The sequence below is a fragment of the Raphanus sativus genome, chromosome 1 (genome assembly GCF_000801105.2).
Source record: "Raphanus sativus cultivar WK10039 chromosome 1, ASM80110v3, whole genome shotgun sequence".
Classification (NCBI taxonomy): Eukaryota; Viridiplantae; Streptophyta; class Magnoliopsida; order Brassicales; family Brassicaceae; genus Raphanus; species Raphanus sativus.
The window spans coordinates 12,925,362-12,947,925 of NC_079511.1; the positions used below are offsets into that span (position 1 = coordinate 12,925,362).

At 36.5% G+C, this 22,564-nt stretch overlaps 5 protein-coding genes across 5 annotated transcripts; 2 read left to right on the plus strand and 3 right to left on the minus strand.

Moving 5' to 3' along the window:
- The first annotated feature begins 202 nt into the window (after positions 1-202).
- Positions 203-4,299, plus strand: LOC108807687 (carbamoyl-phosphate synthase large chain, chloroplastic). Its single transcript, XM_018579945.2, has 3 exons — positions 203-1,608; positions 1,874-2,569; positions 2,657-4,299. The coding sequence occupies exons 1-3, from the start codon at positions 301-303 to the stop codon at positions 4,178-4,180; spliced, it is 3,528 nt and encodes a 1,175-aa protein (XP_018435447.2). The 5' UTR covers positions 203-300; the 3' UTR covers positions 4,181-4,299.
- A 3,183-nt stretch (positions 4,300-7,482) lies between these two features.
- LOC108814204 (chlorophyll a-b binding protein 1, chloroplastic) lies at positions 7,483-8,489 on the plus strand. Its single transcript, XM_018586725.2, has one exon. It carries the CDS (start codon positions 7,555-7,557, stop codon positions 8,356-8,358), a length of 804 nt encoding a protein of 267 aa, XP_018442227.1. The 5' UTR covers positions 7,483-7,554; the 3' UTR covers positions 8,359-8,489.
- Positions 8,490-10,058: 1,569 nt separating this feature from the next.
- LOC108856361 (uncharacterized) lies at positions 10,059-12,552 on the minus strand. Its single transcript, XM_018630146.2, has 9 exons — positions 12,474-12,552; positions 12,106-12,336; positions 11,646-12,013; positions 11,516-11,536; positions 11,164-11,437; positions 10,845-11,078; positions 10,619-10,758; positions 10,430-10,489; positions 10,059-10,288 (listed from the first exon to the last, which is right to left on the minus strand). The coding sequence occupies exons 2-9, from the start codon at positions 12,332-12,334 to the stop codon at positions 10,181-10,183; spliced, it is 1,434 nt and encodes a 477-aa protein (XP_018485648.1). The 5' UTR covers positions 12,335-12,336; positions 12,474-12,552; the 3' UTR covers positions 10,059-10,180.
- Positions 12,553-15,206: 2,654 nt separating this feature from the next.
- LOC108830105 (uncharacterized) lies at positions 15,207-17,043 on the minus strand. The gene is made up of 6 exons (XM_018603739.2): positions 16,784-17,043; positions 16,497-16,703; positions 16,098-16,394; positions 15,847-16,008; positions 15,649-15,732; positions 15,207-15,569 (listed from the first exon to the last, which is right to left on the minus strand). Exons 1-6 carry the CDS (start codon positions 16,814-16,816, stop codon positions 15,462-15,464), a joined length of 891 nt encoding a protein of 296 aa, XP_018459241.1. The 5' UTR covers positions 16,817-17,043; the 3' UTR covers positions 15,207-15,461.
- A 255-nt stretch (positions 17,044-17,298) lies between these two features.
- Positions 17,299-20,821, minus strand: LOC108845754 (uncharacterized). Its single transcript, XM_056989720.1, has 8 exons — positions 20,762-20,821; positions 20,380-20,619; positions 20,042-20,224; positions 19,681-19,815; positions 18,210-18,469; positions 18,045-18,138; positions 17,430-17,754; positions 17,299-17,306 (listed from the first exon to the last, which is right to left on the minus strand). Exons 1-8 carry the CDS (start codon positions 20,819-20,821, stop codon positions 17,299-17,301), a joined length of 1,305 nt encoding a protein of 434 aa, XP_056845700.1.
- Positions 20,822-22,564: the final 1,743 nt, after the last annotated feature.

The following is a 22,564-nucleotide window of genomic DNA, read 5'->3' on the forward strand; positions in this document are numbered from 1 at the left end:
TAATCTGATTGACAATAAAACCATTATTCGCCAAAATCTTATTTATTTCTTTCCCAAAAAGTATATATTCCCTTTAAAGAAAGCAGTCAGTATTCGACTGATTGTTCCGTTGCTGAAATCGTGGATAATCAATAGCATAAAACGAAAAAGAAATAAAAAAAAATAAAAACAAAAAAAAAATCCGAGAAACCCTAAAACCCTTTGCACGTCTTCACTCTCCACTACAGAAGCCGACACAACACAACCAAAAAGCAGAGAGGGAGAGAAGAAGCAGAAGAAGAAGAAGATAGCGAGAAAAAAATGAGCAACCATTGCTTACACCTCTCTCCCAATCCCTCCTCCATCTTCACCTCCTCCTATAAGCTCTCCAACCCCAGATTCCTCTCCCGCTCCGCCATCAACTACAGAACAACAAAACCGAGGCTCACCTCCCCTTTCCCACCATGCCTCAATCGAAAACCCTCCGTCGTGACTCGGGTCCTCAACTCAGTCTCAGATCCCTCCGTAAAGCCCGAACCTTTCTCGCCGGAGATTGTCGGGAAGCGAACCGATCTGAAGAAAATCATGATCCTCGGCGCGGGTCCCATCGTAATCGGACAAGCCTGCGAGTTCGACTACTCCGGAACCCAAGCTTGCAAAGCCCTGAGAGAAGAAGGCTACGAAGTCATCCTCATCAACTCCAACCCCGCCACCATCATGACCGACCCGGAGACGGCTAACCGAACCTACATCGCCCCCATGACTCCCGACCTCGTCGAACAAGTCATCGCTAAAGAAAGACCCGACGCTCTCTTACCAACCATGGGAGGACAAACCGCGCTAAACCTCGCGGTTGCTTTAGCCGAGAGCGGGGCGTTGGAGAGGTACAACGTCGAGCTGATCGGAGCCAAGCTCGAAGCTATCAAGAAGGCGGAGGATCGTGAGCTTTTCAAGGACGCGATGAAGAGCATTGGGCTAAAGACTCCGCCTTCAGGGATTGGGAACACTCTCGACGAGTGTTTCGATATTGCTGAGAGGATCGGTGAGTTCCCTTTGATTATCAGGCCGGCGTTTACGTTAGGTGGGACCGGTGGTGGGATTGCGTATAACAGGGAGGAGTTTGAGGCTATTTGTAAAGCGGGTTTGGCTGCTAGTGTGACGAGTCAGGTTCTTGTGGAGAAGTCTTTGCTTGGTTGGAAAGAGTATGAGCTTGAGGTGATGAGGGACTTGGCTGACAATGTTGTTATTATCTGTTCCATTGAGAATATTGATCCTATGGGTGTGCACACTGGTGACTCCATCACCGTGGCGCCGGCGCAGACGCTGACGGATAGGGAGTATCAGAGGCTGAGGGATTACTCCATTGCGATTATTAGGGAGATTGGTGTTGAGTGCGGTGGGTCTAATGTGCAGTTTGCTGTGAATCCGGCTGATGGTGAGGTTATGATCATTGAGATGAACCCTAGGGTGTCGAGGTCTTCTGCTCTTGCTTCAAAGGCTACGGGGTTCCCCATTGCTAAGATGGCGGCCAAGTTGTCTGTTGGGTATACTTTGGATCAGATTCCTAATGACATCACCAGGAAAACGCCTGCGAGTTTTGAGCCTTCCATCGATTATGTTGTGACAAAGGTTTGTTGTCTCTTTCTTGTGCTTTTGCTTTTAGCTGTTTCTATGTTTGCGTAATGAGATGCTCTTGACTTTGAAGATCTATTCAGTATTATCCAGTTGAAAGTCATACTTATTTTACTTCATTTTTTATGTTACACTATTAGCTGTTTCTATGTTATTGTTGCGTAATGAGATGCTCTTGACTTTGAAGATTTATTCAGTAATATCCATTTGAAAGTTATACTTATTTGCTTGTGTCTATTTTGTCTGTTTCTTTGTCATGCAGATTCCTAGATTTGCATTTGAGAAGTTTCCAGGATCTCAACCCTTGCTGACGACCCAGATGAAGTCTGTTGGGGAATCCATGGCTCTAGGTCGCACGTTCCAAGAATCTTTCCAGAAAGCTCTGAGGTCTCTTGAGACCGGATTCTCAGGATGGGGATGTGCAAAGATTAAAGAGCTAAATTGGGACTGGGATCAGCTAAAATACAGCCTCAGAGTCCCGAATCCGGACAGGATCCATGCCATCTACGCTGCCATGAAAAAGGGTATGAAAGTTGATGAAATCCATGAGCTGAGCATGGTAGACAAGTGGTTCCTAACCCAGCTTAAAGAGCTCGTGGACGTGGAACAGTATCTCATGTCCGGACCACCCTTGTCAGAGATCACAAAGGAAGACCTATACGAAGTTAAAAAGCGAGGGTTTAGTGACAAGCAAATAGCTTTCGCTACAAAGACAACAGAGGAAGAGGTCCGTACCAAGCGAATCTCTCTAGGAGTTGTTCCATCTTACAAGAGAGTGGATACGTGTGCAGCAGAGTTCGAAGCGCATACACCTTACATGTACTCGTCGTATGATTTTGAGTGCGAGTCAGCACCAAACAACAAGAAGAAGGTTTTGATTTTGGGAGGAGGACCAAACCGTATTGGCCAAGGGATTGAATTTGATTACTGTTGTTGCCACACATCTTTTGCCTTACAGGTCTGTCTCTAGATGATCTAAGCGTCCTTTTAAATTTTATTTTGATGGAAATTTACTTACAGATTTTGTTTTAAACTTTAATTGCAGGATGCTGGATTTGAGACTATCATGTTGAACTCAAATCCTGAGACGGTATCCACTGACTACGATACAAGCGACAGGCTCTACTTTGAACCTCTCACAATCGAGGACGTTCTGAATGTCATTGATCTTGAGAAACCTGATGGCATAATCGTGCAGTTTGGTGGTCAGACTCCTCTGAAGCTTGCTCTCCCAATCAAAAACTATTTGGACAAGCACAAGCCCATGAGCTTGAGTGGTGCGGGGCCTGTTCGCATCTGGGGTACGTCACCTGACTCCATTGACGCTGCTGAAGACAGAGAGAGGTTCAATGCGATTCTCAACGAGCTGAAAATTGAGCAGCCCAAGGGAGGCATTGCAAAGAGCGACGCTGATGCATTAGCCATAGCGAAGGAGATAGGCTACCCGGTGGTTGTGAGACCTTCTTATGTTCTAGGTGGAAGAGCAATGGAGATTGTTTATGATGACAGTAAACTTGTTACCTATTTGGAGACTGCTGTTCAAGTCGATCCAGAGAGACCTGTTTTGGTAGATAGGTATCTCTCTGATGCCATTGAGATTGATGTGGATACTCTCACTGATTCATATGGAAATGTGGTGATTGGTGGAATAATGGAGCATATCGAGCAAGCAGGTGTGCACTCTGGTGACTCGGCTTGTATGCTCCCAACGCAGACCATCCCATCTTCTTGTTTGGAAAAGATCAGATCATGGACCACCAAATTGGCGAAGAAGCTAAATGTTTGTGGGCTGATGAACTGTCAGTACGCAATCACATCATCTGGTGATGTTTACTTGCTGGAAGCAAATCCACGAGCTTCACGAACTGTCCCTTTCGTCTCAAAGGCCATTGGACACCCTCTTGCCAAGTATGCAGCTCTGGTCATGTCTGGAAAATCTCTCAAAGATCTGAATTTCGAAGAAGAAGTTATCCCTAAACACATCTCTGTGAAAGAAGCTGTTTTCCCATTTGAGAAGTTCCAAGGTTGTGACGTGATACTCGGGCCAGAGATGAGAAGCACAGGAGAAGTGATGAGCATCAGTTCCGAGTTCCCAAGCGCCTTTGCAATGGCTCAGATCGCTGCAGGTCAAAAGCTACCTTTAAATGGTACTGTCTTCCTCAGCTTAAACGATATGACCAAACCGCACCTGGAGAAAATTGCAGTGTCCTTCCTAGACCTTGGGTTCAAGATCGTTGCCACATCGGGAACAGCTCATTTCCTGGAACTGAAAGGCATTCCAGTGGAGAGAGTGTTGAAGTTGCATGAAGGAAGACCACATGCTGCTGATATGGTGGCTAATGGTCAGATTCATCTGATGTTGATCACAAGCTCAGGTGATGCTCTTGATCAGAAGGATGGGAGACAGCTCAGACAAATGGCTCTAGCCTACAAGGTCCCGGTTATCACCACTGTTGCTGGAGCATTGGCCACGGCTGAGGGAATCAAGAGCCTGAAGTCAAGTGCTATTAAAATGACTGCTCTTCAGGACTTCTTTGAGATTAAGAATGCATCTTCTTTACTCGTCTGAGTGAAGTTTTTATTTGTGTTTGTTTGTTTGTGTGGAAACCCTTTATGACTTCAATGTTAGACGGATTTTGTTTTCTTATAAGCATTTCTATGAATAATCTTCACAGGTTGATTTCTAAACGGCAACGTGGGTGTCATTTGTTAGTCGGCTTTGGTCGTGTGAGATAGACAGGTCTTTGTTTGTGTCTGATTCATGTCGAATTCAATAATGCTGCACGAAATATATATAAGCCCTGTTCGTTTTCAGAACGCGGCGTCAAACACGAACTGGAAGATACTAATGTTTGCCGCTAGCGACAGCTCAAGGTATGTGCGGGGAGACGCTGATTTAAACAGCGACCATTAAATAGGAGAAACTAAGAGCAGCGGAACTCTCCGGCGGCGATCCTATAACAACATTCCGTTGAAATTCCTCTCTCATGCTTGTTAATTTTTGGTCGCAGTTCTCTGACGCGAGTTAGGGAAACGAACAGGGCTTATATTTATTGAGTCTGCAAAATTTGTAAACACTTAGCTTGGATCTTGAAGTTGAACTTGTTGCCTAGTCGCCTGAAAGAAAATAATTATCGTTCCCATTGGTGCTTAGGCTTGTGTTATGTACAAGTTGCTCAGCTGCAGTTGAATAAACCAGAACATAAACCATTTTAGTTATTACACAACACAAGTTAAGACCATCATTATCCCTATAACCCCATTTGGGTTTCTTAATAACTTGTTTAATAATAAAAATTAGTTAAAAATTTTAGTTAAGAAACACTTAGTTTTAGTTTGATAGAACAATACTAATATGTAGTTTGACGACAATGTCAAAAACAATCCTCTAGAAAACACAACACTTATTGCTGAAACCAATACATCATACAGAAAGCAAAAAGAAAAAACAGAAGTGATTAAACATAACACAACTCTCAGGAAAGACAAAGAAGTTCAGGTACAATACTCACCCAGGAATCAAACCAGATGGCCGATGGATGTCTGAAACATCAAATTAAACGGGTAAGCATCAGAAAGCAGTGATCATAATCTTCCATGACATCCTTTAAATCCAGCAGCTTTCTCAGCAGAGATGGTGAGCAGATGATCCGCAAGTGCCACTTTTTCTCATCCTTGACCATGAATGATCACCATGACGCGTGATTATGGCTATGGCTATGGCCATCACTCGTGATTATGAATCTGTCTTATGATCACCATGACCATGATCGGGGCTTTAACCATTATTTGACTCTAATTTGATGCACTAACATTATAATCTGTTAATAAAAGATATATCATGCTCAACACTGGATATGAGGATGGCATAATTCTTTTGTGAGTGTAATGTTTTTGAGGTTAAGTTAATTAGGGGTTGACACGCAGCAGATATCCAGAATTTTAAAGATATTCGTGATCCGATCCTTTCGGTACGAATAATCGATTTTTTGATCCGATCCAAACCATGATATTTCGGGATATCCAATTCGATTCATCGATATGGTAAAAATAACTAAAAATCATTTTTTCAAATATTTATTGAGTCTGCAAAATTTGTAAACACTTAGCTTGGATCTTGAAGTTGAACTTGTTGCCTAGTCGCCTGAAAGAAAATAATTATCGTTCCCATTGGTGCTTAGGCTTGTGTTATGTACAAGTTGCTCAGCTGCAGTTGAATAAACCAGAACATAAACCATTTTAGTTATTACACAACACAAGTTAAGACCATCATTATCCCTATAACCCCATTTGGGTTTCTTAATAACTTGTTTAATAATAAAAATTAGTTAAAAATTTTAGTTAAGAAACACTTAGTTTTAGTTTGATAGAACAATACTAATATGTAGTTTGACGACAATGTCAAAAACAATCCTCTAGAAAACACAACACTTATTGCTGAAACCAATACATCATACAGAAAGCAAAAAGAAAAAACAGAAGTGATTAAACATAACACAACTCTCAGGAAAGACAAAGAAGTTCAGGTACAATACTCACCCAGGAATCAAACCAGATGGCCGATGGATGTCTGAAACATCAAATTAAACGGGTAAGCATCAGAAAGCAGTGATCATAATCTTCCATGACATCCTTTAAATCCAGCAGCTTTCTCAGCAGAGATGGTGAGCAGATGATCCGCAAGTGCCACTTTTTCTCATCCTTGACCATGAATGATCACCATGACGCGTGATTATGGCTATGGCTATGGCCATCACTCGTGATTATGAATCTGTCTTATGATCACCATGACCATGATCGGGGCTTTAACCATTATTTGACTCTAATTTGATGCACTAACATTATAATCTGTTAATAAAAGATATATCATGCTCAACACTGGATATGAGGATGGCATAATTCTTTTGTGAGTGTAATGTTTTTGAGGTTAAGTTAATTAGGGGTTGACACGCAGCAGATATCCAGAATTTTAAAGATATTCGTGATCCGATCCTTTCGGTACGAATAATCGATTTTTTGATCCGATCCAAACCATGATATTTCGGGATATCCAATTCGATTCATCGATATGGTAAAAATAACTAAAAATCATTTTTTCAAATAAATTAAAAAAAAACTTTTAATATAAAATAATAATATTTCATTACAAATTATTTAAAAACTAAGTATGTAAAAAACTTTAATGACCAAATAATTAATTTAATAGATAAAATAACTAAAAGTCTATATAGTGATATTAAATTATATATAATTTTATATATACATATATATGCATATGTACATTATAGATTGGATCTGATATTCGTCTTTTTAAAAAGAATATTTGTGATTTACTCTTTATTTGACGGATATTGAATTTTATTTTTTGCTTTTGATTCGTAAAGTTACAGATATCCGAATTTTTTGGATCGAATCGAAATGAATAACGGATAGAATAAAAATATTTTGCCCACCCATAAAGTTAATTACATTTTTGCATGAGGTGGGGTAACTATCTTGCTTTTACTTTATCTACTTTGTTTCTCTTGTCTATATCTCTAGCCAAGTGTCGTTATTTAATCTTACAAATTGATCTATGAAAGATTCAATAACAATGTGATGATGTACATGTGTCATTTCATAAGTGATTCTCTCAAGATTTTAACAAGATAGAGAGATGAGCCTTATACGTGTCATATCATGAGTGGATGCTAAGCCATCTCCTCAAACGTTACAAGATTTCTTACAACGGACCCACAGTTACCACACGTAAGCAAACAAAAAAATCTAAGCACCAAAAAAATATGTCAACAGCCAATAGAAACACCAGACACTGATATTCTAAGATAAGATATTACTCCGACGTTATATTATAAATACTGAAAAAGCTCATCAAACCCAAACCACCCATTTCTTGGCTCACAACAGCAACTAATAAACGTTTTTACTTTTACGCAAACCGCAATGGCCGCCTCAACAATGGCTCTCTCATCCCCTGCTTTCGCCGGAAAGGCCGTCAAGATTTCTCCGGCGGCGTCAGAAGTCCTCGGAAGCGGCCGTGTGACAATGAGGAAGACCGTAGCCAAGCCAAAGGGCCCATCAGGCAGCCCATGGTACGGGTCCGAAAGAGTCAAGTACTTGGGTCCATTCTCTGGCGAGCCACCAAGCTACCTTACCGGAGAGTTCCCAGGTGACTACGGATGGGACACCGCTGGTCTCTCCGCCGATCCCGAGACATTTGCAAGGAACCGTGAGCTAGAAGTTATCCACTGCAGGTGGGCCATGCTCGGAGCCCTAGGCTGCGTCTTCCCGGAGTTGTTGGCCAGGAACGGAGTCAAGTTCGGAGAGGCGGTTTGGTTCAAGGCCGGTTCACAGATCTTCAGCGAAGGAGGACTTGATTACTTGGGAAACCCAAGCTTGGTTCACGCTCAGAGCATTTTGGCGATATGGGCTACTCAAGTGATCTTGATGGGAGCCGTTGAAGGTTACAGAGTTGCCGGAGATGGGCCGCTGGGAGAGGCTGAGGACTTGCTTTACCCAGGAGGTAGTTTCGACCCATTGGGCCTAGCTACAGACCCAGAGGCCTTCGCTGAGTTGAAGGTGAAGGAGATCAAGAACGGAAGATTGGCTATGTTCTCTATGTTTGGATTCTTCGTTCAAGCCATTGTCACTGGTAAGGGACCGTTGGAAAACCTTGCTGACCATTTGGCCGATCCAGTCAACAACAACGCATGGGCCTTCGCCACCAACTTTGTTCCTGGAAAGTGAGCGAAGTTCTATCTGTTATTTGCTTCAGTCTTTGTTTCTTGAGTGTAAGAGAAAGAGAGGTTGTTAGATGTCAAACTTGCAAAGCCTTTTGTATGTTTTACCGTTAATCAAATAACTCTTTTTTCTCTCAACTCAGTGCTGTAAAACCTAATGAAAATGGATTTATGTTCTTGGGATCATTCAACTGCAAAATGTGGTCTACACTGGGTAATTTGATTGAGGCATAGATTTTGGGGACTATAGACGGTTTAAGAAGGATTTTTATAGTTTGAGGACCTAAATTTTTCTTTTCCACAAATTTAAGGGCCTATTTATATGTAAAGTTTTCTCAAAATTTTGGGAGCTTGATTACATAATTTCAATTTCCACCAACAAAATATATATATTTTTAGAAAATTTATAAATTATTTTTATGTCTCTCATATGAGAAGATTTTCTGTTAGTCTTCTAAAAGGCTTACAAATACTCAGAAGATTTTTTGAAGTTATATTTGTAAAAATAAATTTTGTTTTTAGGTTATAAGAGGTTAATTGTAATTTCACTAGACTTTCGGAAAATTTTTAGTATACTTTTGTAATTAAAATAAAGTTTGGAGAGTTATATTTGAAAAACTTTCTTTATAAATCCAGTAAATGTATATCACACTTTTATTATATATTAAATGAGAAATTCTTTAAGTGATTTTTGGTACATGTATGTTCATAGGTGAAATCTTTAAAATTATTACACTTTCACTAGTTTTTGATTTTTGATTTTTCTTTATTTTATGTGTTAAAATAAAAATTAATTCTATGATCACTGATCTGCACTTTGTGGATTTGAATACCTTATTCATATATAAAATAAAATGAATTATTTTTAGTTGATCCATTCCATTTTTTTTTTGCAAAATCTTTTGAAAGAAGCACATAAAAACCATTATTTTGTTAAAATTACAAATTGAAAACAATCAAACGAATCAAAAAACATAAGTAAAACAAATTAGCAATCCAGTCTCGAAGCTATAGAAACCTCAAATCATTTGTCCTGGAGCAACTCAAAAATGTTTTTTTTTTTCCTTTTTTAAATCTAAATTAATTCTGTTTTTTCGTGTGCTATTAAAAATCGATTATATGCAATTTTTATATTTTAGTACCTTATACATATCTAAAATAAAATGTTTATTTTTAATCATATCCACAACTTTTGTTTTTGCAAAAACTTTTGAAAGAAACACATAAAAGAACTTTCTTTGTTAAATACAAAACACATTAAAAACAAACTAAACAATCAAACAACTCAAAGAAACACAAGTAAAACAAATCAGCAAATCAGTGTCTTAGCTATCGGCCAGTCTTGGAACAACAACCAAAAAAAATATTTTTCCCCCTTTTGAAGACTGGTGTTTCGGTTTTTTCACTAGTTCGGGATGTTATTTTTTAATCTGAAAGCATGTTTTTATTATCAATTCGAAAGGTTGGTATAAAGAGCATTTTCTCAGTCGATCACCCACTCTTCGTGGTCAAATACAAGAGATATTTGGTTAACCTACATCAAGGCTGCAGCTTCCTGTCGTTGATGCTAAATGTTGCATGGGGCAAGCAAAATCCATATGGTATTCGTGAAAAAATTACAAAGAAACACAAGCATAAAGAACTCATAAGAATCAAACATTCGAATTTTATAATACTTATTTGATGGCCGGAAGAAAAGAAAACCAAAAGCGAACACAATATCATATTTATATATCCCATGTGATAGTTTATTTAAAAAAGAAAAGAAAGAGGAGACTAAATATAAAATAACATTTCCCGCTAGAGTAGAACAAAAACCATTCAATCTTTTAGAGACCCGATGGACCAATGTGCGCAGCTGGTCTCTTGGTGCCTCTTGGTGCGCAGCTGGTCTCTTGTTCACCTACATGTTCAGTCTTAGTCTCCCTCTCATTGCCCTAATTTTCCAATGTTTTAGCACCAAAAAAAAATGTCAATAAGAAACGCATTCTATTTATAAGATTCGCCAAAAAAAGAAGTCTAAGCTTCAAATTTCAGCAAAATTATAAAAAGTTTGAGATATTTGAAGTAAAACTTGCCTTTGGTTCTACGGCAGAAGTAGAAGAGCTATGTTTGTCTAGAGGAGTACGGTCGGACACCTGCGTGACAACAACAAAAAGAAGCAAATCAGAGGAGATAAGACAAGCAAAACTTAAAAGGACGTGGGAGAAGATAGTAGGAGAAATGTATCGATACAAATATTAAGAAGCAGAGAGATAGATGCTTACTTCCTCTAAATGTTCATCACTACTGAAATGAGTGGCGAGATCTTCAAGGCTGTAGCCATAAAATTCGCACATTTCGCAAGAAACGTAACCCGTTTCCCTACACTTGTACTCAAGAGCCTCGTCTTTATCGTCTGCAGAACCTGAATTATAGTTGGGGAAAAAAAAAACTGATTCAAAAACAGAGTTGCTACAATCAGAGAGTGAGGGAGAGAGAGAGGAAAACCACCTAGGAAGCTTTCCCAGATCCAATCTCTAGAAACAAGTGAAAGGAAGCTTTTCCAGAGATCTGCTGAAACGGGTTTTCGTCCATGATGTGCCACGAGAATGGTGCATCCCTCATCGCATATGCAGAAAAGAGATTCAGATAACGTTTCCAGTGTAGTATCACCACATATGAGCATTAAATTAGCCGGAGGTTGCGCACTCATTCTCCAGGCAAACAACAACTGAGGCAGACAATCTGTTTTGAGCAAAAAAAAGAAATCAACGTTGAGACTATAAACAGCAAACCGTTACTTGTAAAAAAAGGATAAAAAAAGATATACAGCCGAAGATGCTTGAAAGATTGATTCCAGAGGAAAAGAGCGGTTCCAGGAGGTCAGCAGTGCGTGGGTTGAGATCTAGGTTGAACGTGGCGGTGATGGTGACCGGACCAAGGTAGCCTGAATTTTTCAATGCCGATCTTATACTCCGACCAGCCAGACAAGGACTAAAAGAATCGGGAAGCGGACAGCTGTCCATGTCCCAAAGCACAGTCGTTATCGGCACATGCCCACTTGGCCGAAAATGATGAACGGGGCCAAAGGATCTCATGGTTACCTTCAAGGTTTTAAGCACATTAAACAGAGAAGAAAAAAAAAAGAATAAGAAATAGAAACTGAAGTGTTTAAAACTTGCCTTTGGTTGATCACTCATCACCTAGCCAAAGAAAAAAAAAGAAAAAAAAAAGGACATCAGAGATTGATTGAAGGGGCAAACAAAACTTGGCAGGCAAGCTAAAAAAGGAGCGGCGGGCAAATGTGCTTACTTTTACTTGCGGTGTGTGTTTTTGACACTTGATATGCTTAGTGAAATCTTCAAAACTCCCCGACCAAGGACCACATGTTTTGCAAAAGAGTTGGCCTGCTTTACATAACTGTTTACTAATATCCGCAGACCCTGAATCCATTGACAATAAGGTTTCCCAGATAAGCTCTCTTCTAACACTGCGGAAGAAGCTTTTCCAGAGCCATTCTGAACCTTCTTTTCGTCCAGGATGTGCCAGAAGAATGGAGGATAAGAGAGGTTGTATCTTGAACAAAGTAGGAGCAAAGATTTCCAGTTGCTCATGACTGGAGATGAGCATAAAACACATCGGCTGCTCAAGCCAACACTTAACCATGTCCTCTAGATAATCTGTCAAGGAAACGTTGAATCAAACACCTTGAACTATAAATATATATATATATATAATAGTGAGAGAAAGAGAGAGGAGAAGATTGATTAACCGCATTGGACGTGTCTAAGAGCGATTCCAGTGGAATTGATCTGTAGCAAGACCTCATCAGGGATGTGCTCTAGGTTGCCAAAGGCAGTGATGTTAGGAGGACCATCGTAGCCAGCATCCGCCACAGCCGATGAAATTCTCGGACCAACCAGATGAGGATCATAACCAGTGGGAACCGGACAGCTGTTGATGTCCCACCACACCGAGATTGGTTTCGAGTATTCACTCATCTCTTTAACATTCAAACAAATCAACTCAGATTCAAACAATTCGGTATTTAGTTAGGTTCTATTCTAGAAACGAAAATCTTCTTCAATCAAACATCAGACAAATAATTCGTAGACAGACTGTTAAATCAAAATCACTGACCTCGTTGATTGTCGAATCCGGAAGGCCAAACGGAAGGACCGAAATATTTATTTTGGGGGACGTGGGCTACAAGGGAACTTTGACGGCATATCTGGTTTATATATATATAGATATATTAATGTTGGGCCCTACTTTCTTCCCCTTTCACCTTTTACCTAATTTTTCTTAATTTAAAGGATATTAAAATAGGTATTTTTTAAAAATTTAAATTTATACTATTAAAAAAAAGCAGTCTTGAAAAGTCGACTTATACAAGTTGTTTTGAACCTTTTTATTTTTTATTTGTTTGGTCTTACACTATATTATATAATAATATAATACGTAACGCGCATCTATCGGGTTAGTTACATTATTTTTAAAAAAAAAAAAAAAGGTCTAACTCAGGATACTGTCAAATGCCATTGGCCTTATCTATTAAGATTTTCTCGAGATTCTGATTTTTTTTTGTCTGCACTGATTTAGTTAGCAAATAAATGGGCCATTTTTTTTCATGCTTATTACTTCTTTTCTCAATTGCTTGGGTTTTATTTTCGGGGCCTGATGGTTTCCACTTTGTTTCTGTTTCTTCAGTTTATTGGCATGATTTGGCCATCACGTTTGGGTTGATACAATTTTGAATTATTCAATGACAAACAAAAATGGGCCATTTTTAATTAGACAGTCTACAGATAGAACATCATATCAATAGCTTGGCCCGACGAATACCAACTGTATTTATGAATTAATGAAATAACATACTCAAATTTTTAAATTTTCGATTAATTTTATATGAATTATTAATTTTATGATATTTTATTTTTATGAAAATTAAATGCTCGAAATTTTTATATTTGACTAAACTAAATAACGTAATACTATATTTAAAAAACTTATATAATATATACTATATATTTCAGTTTGTATTTTTATTTTCACCACAAAAAATAAACAACAACTATTGTAATTAATTAATTTAAATTTATTTTAAATACAGTGACATAATCTATAAATAAAAAAGTACAAAAATATTTAATTTATTGTAAATGAGATGTTTAAATGTGTAAATTAAAAAAATTAATATGATATTCATATTTCCAAACAATTCTCATTTATACGGTTATCCATATTTTCAAATAATAGCAAAAAATACTTGACTTTAATAATATAGATGGACAATTTTGAACATATACAAGCAAACAAAAAATTAAAAAAAAACATATACAAACATGTATTCAACAAACACAATTATATATATATATATATACATATATATATATATATATATATATATATATATATTATATCTATCTTATTAAAGTACAAGTATCTTTTAGTTTTATTTGGCAACATGAATTGGAGAGTTAAAAAATTAAAATGTTACTATAGAATTAGACCATAATATTTAATATGCTATTATGATCTATTTTGATAATTAAATTATTTATTAGGTCATTTGTAATTATTGGTTTTTATTATAGTTATTAATATTTATAGTTTATATATAATACATAGGTAAAAATATATTTTTTCTCAAACAAGATTTATTGTCCATTAATACAATAGATGCGTCATTATTAATTTAAAATTTACATTTTCTATATTTTGGTTACAATATCGAATAAACAATGCAAAAGAGATATATACTAAAGTATTAGTATTTTTTCGTGTTACAAGTACATTAAATACAATAACAATAGCGAAGAACGTGGACCATTCATTATCCTACCATCACTATATACGAGTAATTGAACTCTATGTTCAACCACAAGTCTAACTCGGATACTAAAACTCAATGAAACCATTGTACCAAAATGATATAATAATAATAGGATAGTCTTTAGATATTATATATATATATATATATATATATATGTATATCTAATAATATATATAAATTTAGGTGCGATAAACAAAAAAATATCCGCACTTCTTAAGCGCAGATCAAAATCTAGTATTTTCTTAAATGAGACTCATATTCATATAGCTTTATTTTAATTATTTGTATCATTTTATAATGAAATTTTGAACCACTAGTCACACAATTTTTAGTGTGGGATTTTTAATATTTTAATTAATTTATAGCCGTTTTTAAAGATTCAAAATATAACATATACATATAGTTAAAATTTTATTTTATGGTTATTGTGACTTTTAAATTGATTTCTGTAATAGAAAATTTGAAAATGGTAAAGAATATACAGTATTATTAAATCTTATGAATCTACAATATAATATAGTTTCATTCATAGAGCACAGCACAGTCTCAGGATGATTCATACCTCTCTGTGTTAATGTTTGGCTGATGTTCTTGAGAAGCACCGATCTACGACTCTTGAGTTGAACGATTTCTCGGCTCGGTTTCATAATGATATAGACAATCTCAAAGCTATACTTCGTCCCATTTACATAGGTACGGATTTTCGTCTTTGTATAAATTGACTTCGATTTGTGTATGTTATTTCGGGAAGGCCAAAGGCCACCTGAGCAAAGAGACGTCCGCAAAGACATAGCAATAGAGATCTGTTGGTTTGTTCCAACCATTAATCCCTGCAAAATTATTAGGAATTTTTTATGATTTCATACGGTCTGTTGCTGAGGGAGGAGTGAGAGCAAAGGCAACACAGTGTCTGCGAAAAAGTCACACTTGTTTACGTCGAGACTCCAGTAACGTGCTTATACACAATGTGCACTTCTACATTGAGACATCTGAATGAGTAAACAACATGCAACAAAAGGTACAAAAAGGTTCATGGCTTATGTTCATCAAAATGAGTATTTACTATTTAGACGAGTTTTTGAATCTCATTGAATAGTGACAGAAATTTTTAGAAAAACGTCTTCTGTTATATCAAATCAGACAAGATCTGATTTACTTACCACAACAAAGAAAGTTCCCAAAGAAATAACTGTAATGAACACAAATAATTTATATCAGTGGTTTCCTGTCTTTATTCATTAGTGGAAGGAGCTTGTTTTTTTTGTTTTTGTGTAGCAATACATGATCTCAGATTAGACCAAGACATGGCCTTCCATAACAGTAACGGCTTTGCCTCTCAGGAGAACCCTCTGCTTCTCCTTGTCTAAATGAATCCCAAGTGTTCCACTCCTACGCGAAGCCTAACCATATTTCCCAAAATAAATAATCGCGTTCTAAAACACTACTACTTGAGAAAATAAAAGAGAGTAGAGAGATTACTTGGTGAGCTAAGAAGCCACACTTGTTCATCTTGAGGCTCCAATAATGTGCCAACGCACAATGTGCACTTCCACAAACAGGGTCCTGAAACAAAGGAGAGGGGAGATAAAACCAATTAATGAGAATGATATAAAGAAGAAACACATGAATATATGATAAAATAGCGTTACAAACCAAATAAGCAGCTACTCTTTTTACCTCATCGACACCAAGTTTAGGAGCAAAGTAACGACTGTGAAAATCATAAGCTGATCCGGCAGAACCAGCAGCTGTGACGATGATGCCATCGCAAGGGCATTTCAATATATCATCCATTCTTGGCTGCAACTCGGTGACAGATTCCAAAGATGGAAGCACAACCTTCAAACAAGCGAGTCAAAATGATTTGAACAAACAAACAAACAAACAAACAAAAGACGCATAAATTTTGAACAGGAAAACATATTTACGAGGATGTTGTTGGTGGCAGTAGCTTTAGTGTCAAGAATGGTAGCTCCGTTCAAGGCCTTGGCGATCAAGGAGGAGGAAGCATCACTGAGATCGATATCGCAAGTTGGAACCACAGGGAAATTCAGCTCGATCAAAAAGGATCCTCTTTTCACTTCACCATCATCATTGAGCTCTGAGACTCGCTTGGCTGTAAGAACCCCTGACCTTGTGACAAACTCGACACTGTCTGAATCAACCAAATCATTGGAGAAGAGACAATGAGCAGATGCCAAAGTCGCATGTCCACAAAGATCCACCTGTAAAAGTAAATGGACCAACTTTACAACTCAGAAAGAAAGATCTGGAGATTAGTCGGTTGTTGGGCCTCGGCCCGTCAGAAACCAAGTAAAAAAAGAAACCTCGGCTAGAGGGGTAAACCAACGGAGATTGAAGCGAGCTTGGAAACCGGGGATGGGAGTAAGGAAACTAGTTTGGGAGATGTTGAATTCGGTGGCGATAGACTGAAGCCACGTGTCGTCTCTCTCGTTGTTGTTGTTGTTGTTGTTGTTGAGGAAACAAACGGCTGCTGGGTTCCCTTTGAAAGCAGAATCAGTGAAAGCATCCACCTTTAAGACATGGATCTCATTAGTTCAGTGATCTGACAATAACACATAAGAGAAAGAAAGTAAGATGATGATTCACTTACCACAAAGTACTTGACGCCTTTCTTCTTCGCCATGATTCTCAGCTGTTTGAGCAGAAAGAGGATGAGGATGAGCAAGAATTCAAGAAAAGAGGAAGAGTGTATCTCTTTGTACACGACATCCCAAATAAGGAAATTAACAGACTGTCATGAAGATTAATTCTTCTACCAAACATGAAATACACTACCAACCCATCAAATCGTGTCTTGACTATTTTTTCTTTTTTCTTTTGTCGTCCGTGTCTTGTTCTTTTAGATATCTAAAAAATGGCTTTTTTTTTTCTTTTTGTCAAACATTGTATTAAAGAAGCCATGGACTAGGCTTTTTACAAAGGAAAATCAAGACAAACCCTATTACATTATGAACCCTTCCCAAGCCCGTTACATATTAAAATTGAAGAAATGAATAACATTTGTACTTTTTCAGAGCCCGGACCCGCAGTTAAACATGTAGATATGATGATATGATGATATAAAATAAACTCGATTTGATTTTTTTTTTTGAAAAGAATCAATATTTAAAAACCTAATAAAACCCGCAAAAGTTCAATAAAACATGAAATTTGGTTACCGGTAGAACTAACATTTAACTTTTATTTATTGTTTTTACTTGAAGAAAATAAAATAAAGGATGGTTTTTTACACTTACCTTCAAAACCACAGCCAATCTCCCTACACTCTGTATACCTCAAAACGTAAACACCACAATCACCAGGGTCTTCATTCCGTGGCACACTTTTAGGTCTTGAAATCTTGAACTGCTGTGAACTCTTCTTCCTGTCAGGAACCATTTCATTCAGCAATAAAAGAATCATCTTCGTGAAAGGACGAGACTCTTCTTGAAGATCCGTGATGTTCGGGACAATTGTCTGTATGCTGTCGTAGACATGGATCACTTTGTTCGGAAGATCCAATTCTAAAGTGATCCAGTGTTCACCATTTATCAAGTGGCAAAGGAAAAGTCGATCCACATCCTTCATCCATTTTCTGTTGTTGAAAAACTTAGAAGGGTAATTGCCATTGAAGACCTTCTTGTAAGTTTCTGAGAACTCCGACTTCCTAGGATCGTATTTATTTTAGTCTCTGACCCACATCTTGACAAACCAGTGCTCAAGAAAAGCTATCCTATCTGAAAAGTATGGTGAAGGTTTCCTCATATATCTTTTATGAAACATAAGTATTGCAGATGCCATATGCTGTAAAAAAAGAGTCTGTGTTAGCCACCCTGATCCATGTTGATACAAGAAAAAAATGAGTTACTTACAGAATCTGTTAGCCATCCAAAATCATATGTTTCCCAGACATTTCTTGGCGTTATCAGCTTCATATAGAAGTGAGTGTCTACATTGTTATCATCACTGAAATGATTAAAAACAAGCTCAAGCTAGTTTAACAGTAATGAATTATTAAGAAAAAATAAGACACTTACGTAAGACTTTGCAGATAATCCAATAGCTTCATGAATTTTGTCTCAGCAACTTTAGCTAAAGGATCATAGAGGGCTTTAGAGTGAGAATCAGCTGATATAATCCTCTTCACAGTTGAGTTACCTACATATGGATACACTTGAGTCTTTGTCAGTTGTGGCTTGCGTTTTTGCAAAGGTCCATCCAAGATTGATGCCGCCAACTGGTCTAACATGGCATCTAGGTTCCCATATTTTTTCTTGGGGAAAATCGCATAAAAACTCTGAAAGTGGTACATACTAACACTTTAAACCTTGAAGTTTTTTCACTAACACTTTTAACCTTCAAAGTGACATTTATATCAGAAAAAATCTTCAAACTATAAAGTTGACGTGTTTAACAGATAAAAAACGGAAAATAAAATAAAAATTAAATAAAAATTCAGAAACTAATAAAAACTAATATTTAATAAAAATACAGAAATTTAAATAAAATTCAAAAATTAAATAAAAATTCAGAAAATAAAATAAAATAAAATTCAAAAATACAAAAGTTAGAAAATTTTAAAATAAATAAAAAATATAAACTAAAAAGTATTTTCCAAAAAATACAAGATTATTATTTTTAGAATGGACCTCAACATTGACAATTATAATTTCAAATATATCATTACTTACAATGATGATTTCTAACATAACCATTAACAATGATGATTTTGACATATCTCCAACGGTAATTTCTGACACCGTCGTCGAAAATGACTGTAGATGTGTCAATAAAAACATTTTGACAGCCGTCATTGTCAACGATAATATGCATAATGCATGTATTACACTAAATTTTAAATGAATAAAATGTCAATTTGAAGTTTATTAAAAACATTGTTATTTGTGAAATTCATGAATTTTTATTTAATTTTATATATTTATTTCATTTTAATTCATTTTTATTTAATTTATATATTTCGACTTAATCTTATTCATTTATTTATTTGAATTTTTATTAACTTCTGATTTTTAGTTATTTTCTGATTTTTATTTGAGTTTCTTTAAATTTGTTTAATTTTCTGAAAATTTATTTAATTTCTGAATTTTATAATAATTTTTTAATTTTTTACGATTTTTTGAATTTTTATTTAATTTGCTGAGTTTTTTTAATTTTTGTTTTTTATTTAATTTTATGAATTAAATAAATATTTGTTTTTGAAAAAAACTACACATCACTATTTGTACCTGCTAAGCAGGTCATTTTTTTTGTTTGAAGGTTTTTTATGATACAAATGTCAATTTCAGGGTTAAAAGTTTTAGTGAAAAAACTTCATGATTTAAAGTGCCAGTAAGTGCTACTTTTAAAGTTTTTTTATTCGATTTTCCCTTTTTTCTTGTGTTCTGAATCAGACCATGTTTCATCAGAATCTCTAAGTTGTGGAACTACATTCTTCTCCTTCTTAACTTTTTTAATCCTTCAGCTGGTTTTTTTTACTAGATTTTTTACAGCAACCTTCTCACCATCAGTGTCAAATAGAATATGAGACATTAGCTTGACCTCGGATTTGTTGGCTTTTCTTCTAACCACACATTCTACTGTCGCATCTACATCATATGCTGTCTTGTCTTGGACCATCCATGACTATTTGAGTATGTGAAAAACAATTACAAGTTAATTTCGAATATATAGTTACTTTAACCTGAAATAGACAAACTCGTAATAGAAGCAAAACATTAACCGGGTCATTGCTGTTGACTTCATCTTCTTGGTTTACAATGTGTGCATCATTTTTGGGGACAGTAGCTTGCATCTGCTCTCTAATTTTAGCAATCTCTTCTTATAAAGTTGAGATTTGATTGCCAAGTACCTGCTTGACATGACCAACTCTTGCATTTACTTTTTCGTCAATCTTTGTGTCTACTGCAGCCAACACCTTCTCAGCAACAACTGTGTCCATATTTTTAACTGTTGCAGTCAATGCCTTCATTGCTTCCAGTAGGTCATGCCTGAATCTATCATCTCCACCTGAATTAAGGCTAGATCCACATGCCTGCTATAAACAGTAAACAAACTCAGCAATAAAATCAAGTAAAAAATAAATTAATTCCACCACGGCTTAACCAAGCAAACTCAGAAATTCTAGCCCTGCTTTACAAACTAAACTCAGCAATACATACAAGTAGAAAATCAAGTAAGTATACTCACTGTGGTTGTCTTCTTCGTTGAATTTTTTTTCTTCATACAATCATCCTCTTCACTCACTAAATCCCTTTTCTTTTTGTTTGCAACTGGTTCATTAGCTGCCTTCAAGCTCCAATGCTTATCATCAAGCTGCTCATGTATAATGTCTAAAATCAAGCTATGAAGATCATCATCAACCTTGTCATCATCCCATTGAGGATATATGTCCGATTCTGCCTTACCAACTTGGTGTCTGACACGCACCTACAAAAAAAAATGTAAAAAACATTAGCATGATTAATTATAGAGAAGTGATGTATTTTCATAAGAGTTAACAATAATAAAAGAAACTTATCTTCTCGTGATTTTTTTTCTCTTTTTCATAAAACTGACCCCCACTGTATACGGCAACGAGATCCTGACCAAGAGAGAAGAGGAACTTGGTTACCCTGAATATGGTTCCCATATTCATGCCCAATACCAGGTATTGACTCATACACCCAGATGAGAAGAGCATGTACACATCCACGAAGTGTATATTTCTTCCTTCCTTCGTACGAAACAATTTTAATTGAATTAACCAAGCTGGAAAATCCAACACGCCCCCAAAGGATATCTTTCAAATGCTTATGCGTCTAAGACTCTCTTTGATGCTTCCAAAGGAATTCTACTACCAGGAGATATGCCAAGTACTCCAACTGAGAAGATACAGAGTAGGCCAATCATTCTTCTCTTCTCAAACGACTAATTCTTAATGCGTGGCAACAAAATCTCAACTCAATTAGCATCGGACTATGTGCAGCAGACACACCCATGTTTTCCCAAAATGGCTTATGATCAATCTCCACCTTATCATGTATGTTGAAAGGCTCACAATTTAAACATGTTATTTCACCAAATCATGTAACAAAAATCTGCACGGAAACCATCCCTCAGGAATCATCAACGGCGAGGGCTACTCGTCGCTGTCGTCCAAGATCGTGGATGCTCATAAGAAAGTGAAGGTGGATGAGTTATGCAAAAACCTAAACAATCTTATGGAGATCCAAGCAGATGCAGAAGAAGAGAAACTGAAGATGGGTGAGGCTGCTTATGCACCGTCGTTGCCTATGAAGAGTACTGACGAAGAAGAGGTGAAACAGTTGTTGCGGAGGTACGAGGAGTTTTATGAGGAACTGTGTGAGGTTGCTGCTGCAAAAATCCGGGGAAGATATGATGCGTCAGCCTCGTCGTCGTTTCCACCACATGGCTGATGGTCGAAATTAAGATTTTAAATTTAGGTTTTTTTTAACAAAAAATAATAGAGAGATCATTTGTTTAGCAAATAAACATGTGTTTTCAACTGGGCGAGTAATGTTTTGTTTTTTTCCTAAATTTTTATGAACTTCAAATCTTGTTTAATGCAGACATATATTATGCTAATTATTAGTATTGTATGCTTGTAATGATCTGTTTGAACTTTATGGTTATTTCAACAATGATCATTGAAAACAACATAGTTCATCATAAACACACACACAAAATAGCGAGGTACTTTGGATACCTCAAAAAATGTGAAACCTTCATGTTGGAGAGAGATTGCATCTCTCAACAAAGCCTGCCTAATAAAAGAATTCGGTCCAAGAGCTCTGCCAGAAAGCTCGTCGTAGGAGCTTGGCCTAAAAGCTCAGTCCATTAAGCTCAGTCAAGCTTATTAGTTCAAATAGACTCTAGAACAAAAAGTAAAAGATATTCGAGAATAAAGGGAGAAGGCAAGGCGGGCACTGAGAAACACACAGACAGATCAACGGCATGCGAACTAGGATTTCCTCGATTCAACTTTACTTTCCGACTGAACTTATCATTCTACTCACTTTTGCTGAGTGCCATCAGTCTTTCTTTTAAATAATTGTTCAAACACTATTCTAATCTCAATTGATTGATCAATAAAATATTTTTTAAATAATCTAGAGTCGAGTTTGTTCATCTTCTTATAACCGACCAAACTCAAAATTAATTTTTGAAACCTTACAAGGGATTTTACATGAACAAGTTTGTTGTAAATTATTTTTCTCTCCAAGTAATATTGTGAGGTTGGAGAGATTGTTTAATGACAAACTAAGGATTGTTTTAGGAACTATTATGTATAAAAAATAGATTAAATGGAACTGTGTATGCATTTAAAGTAATATATATTTTTATTTATAGAAGAAAGAACTATTATTATCCA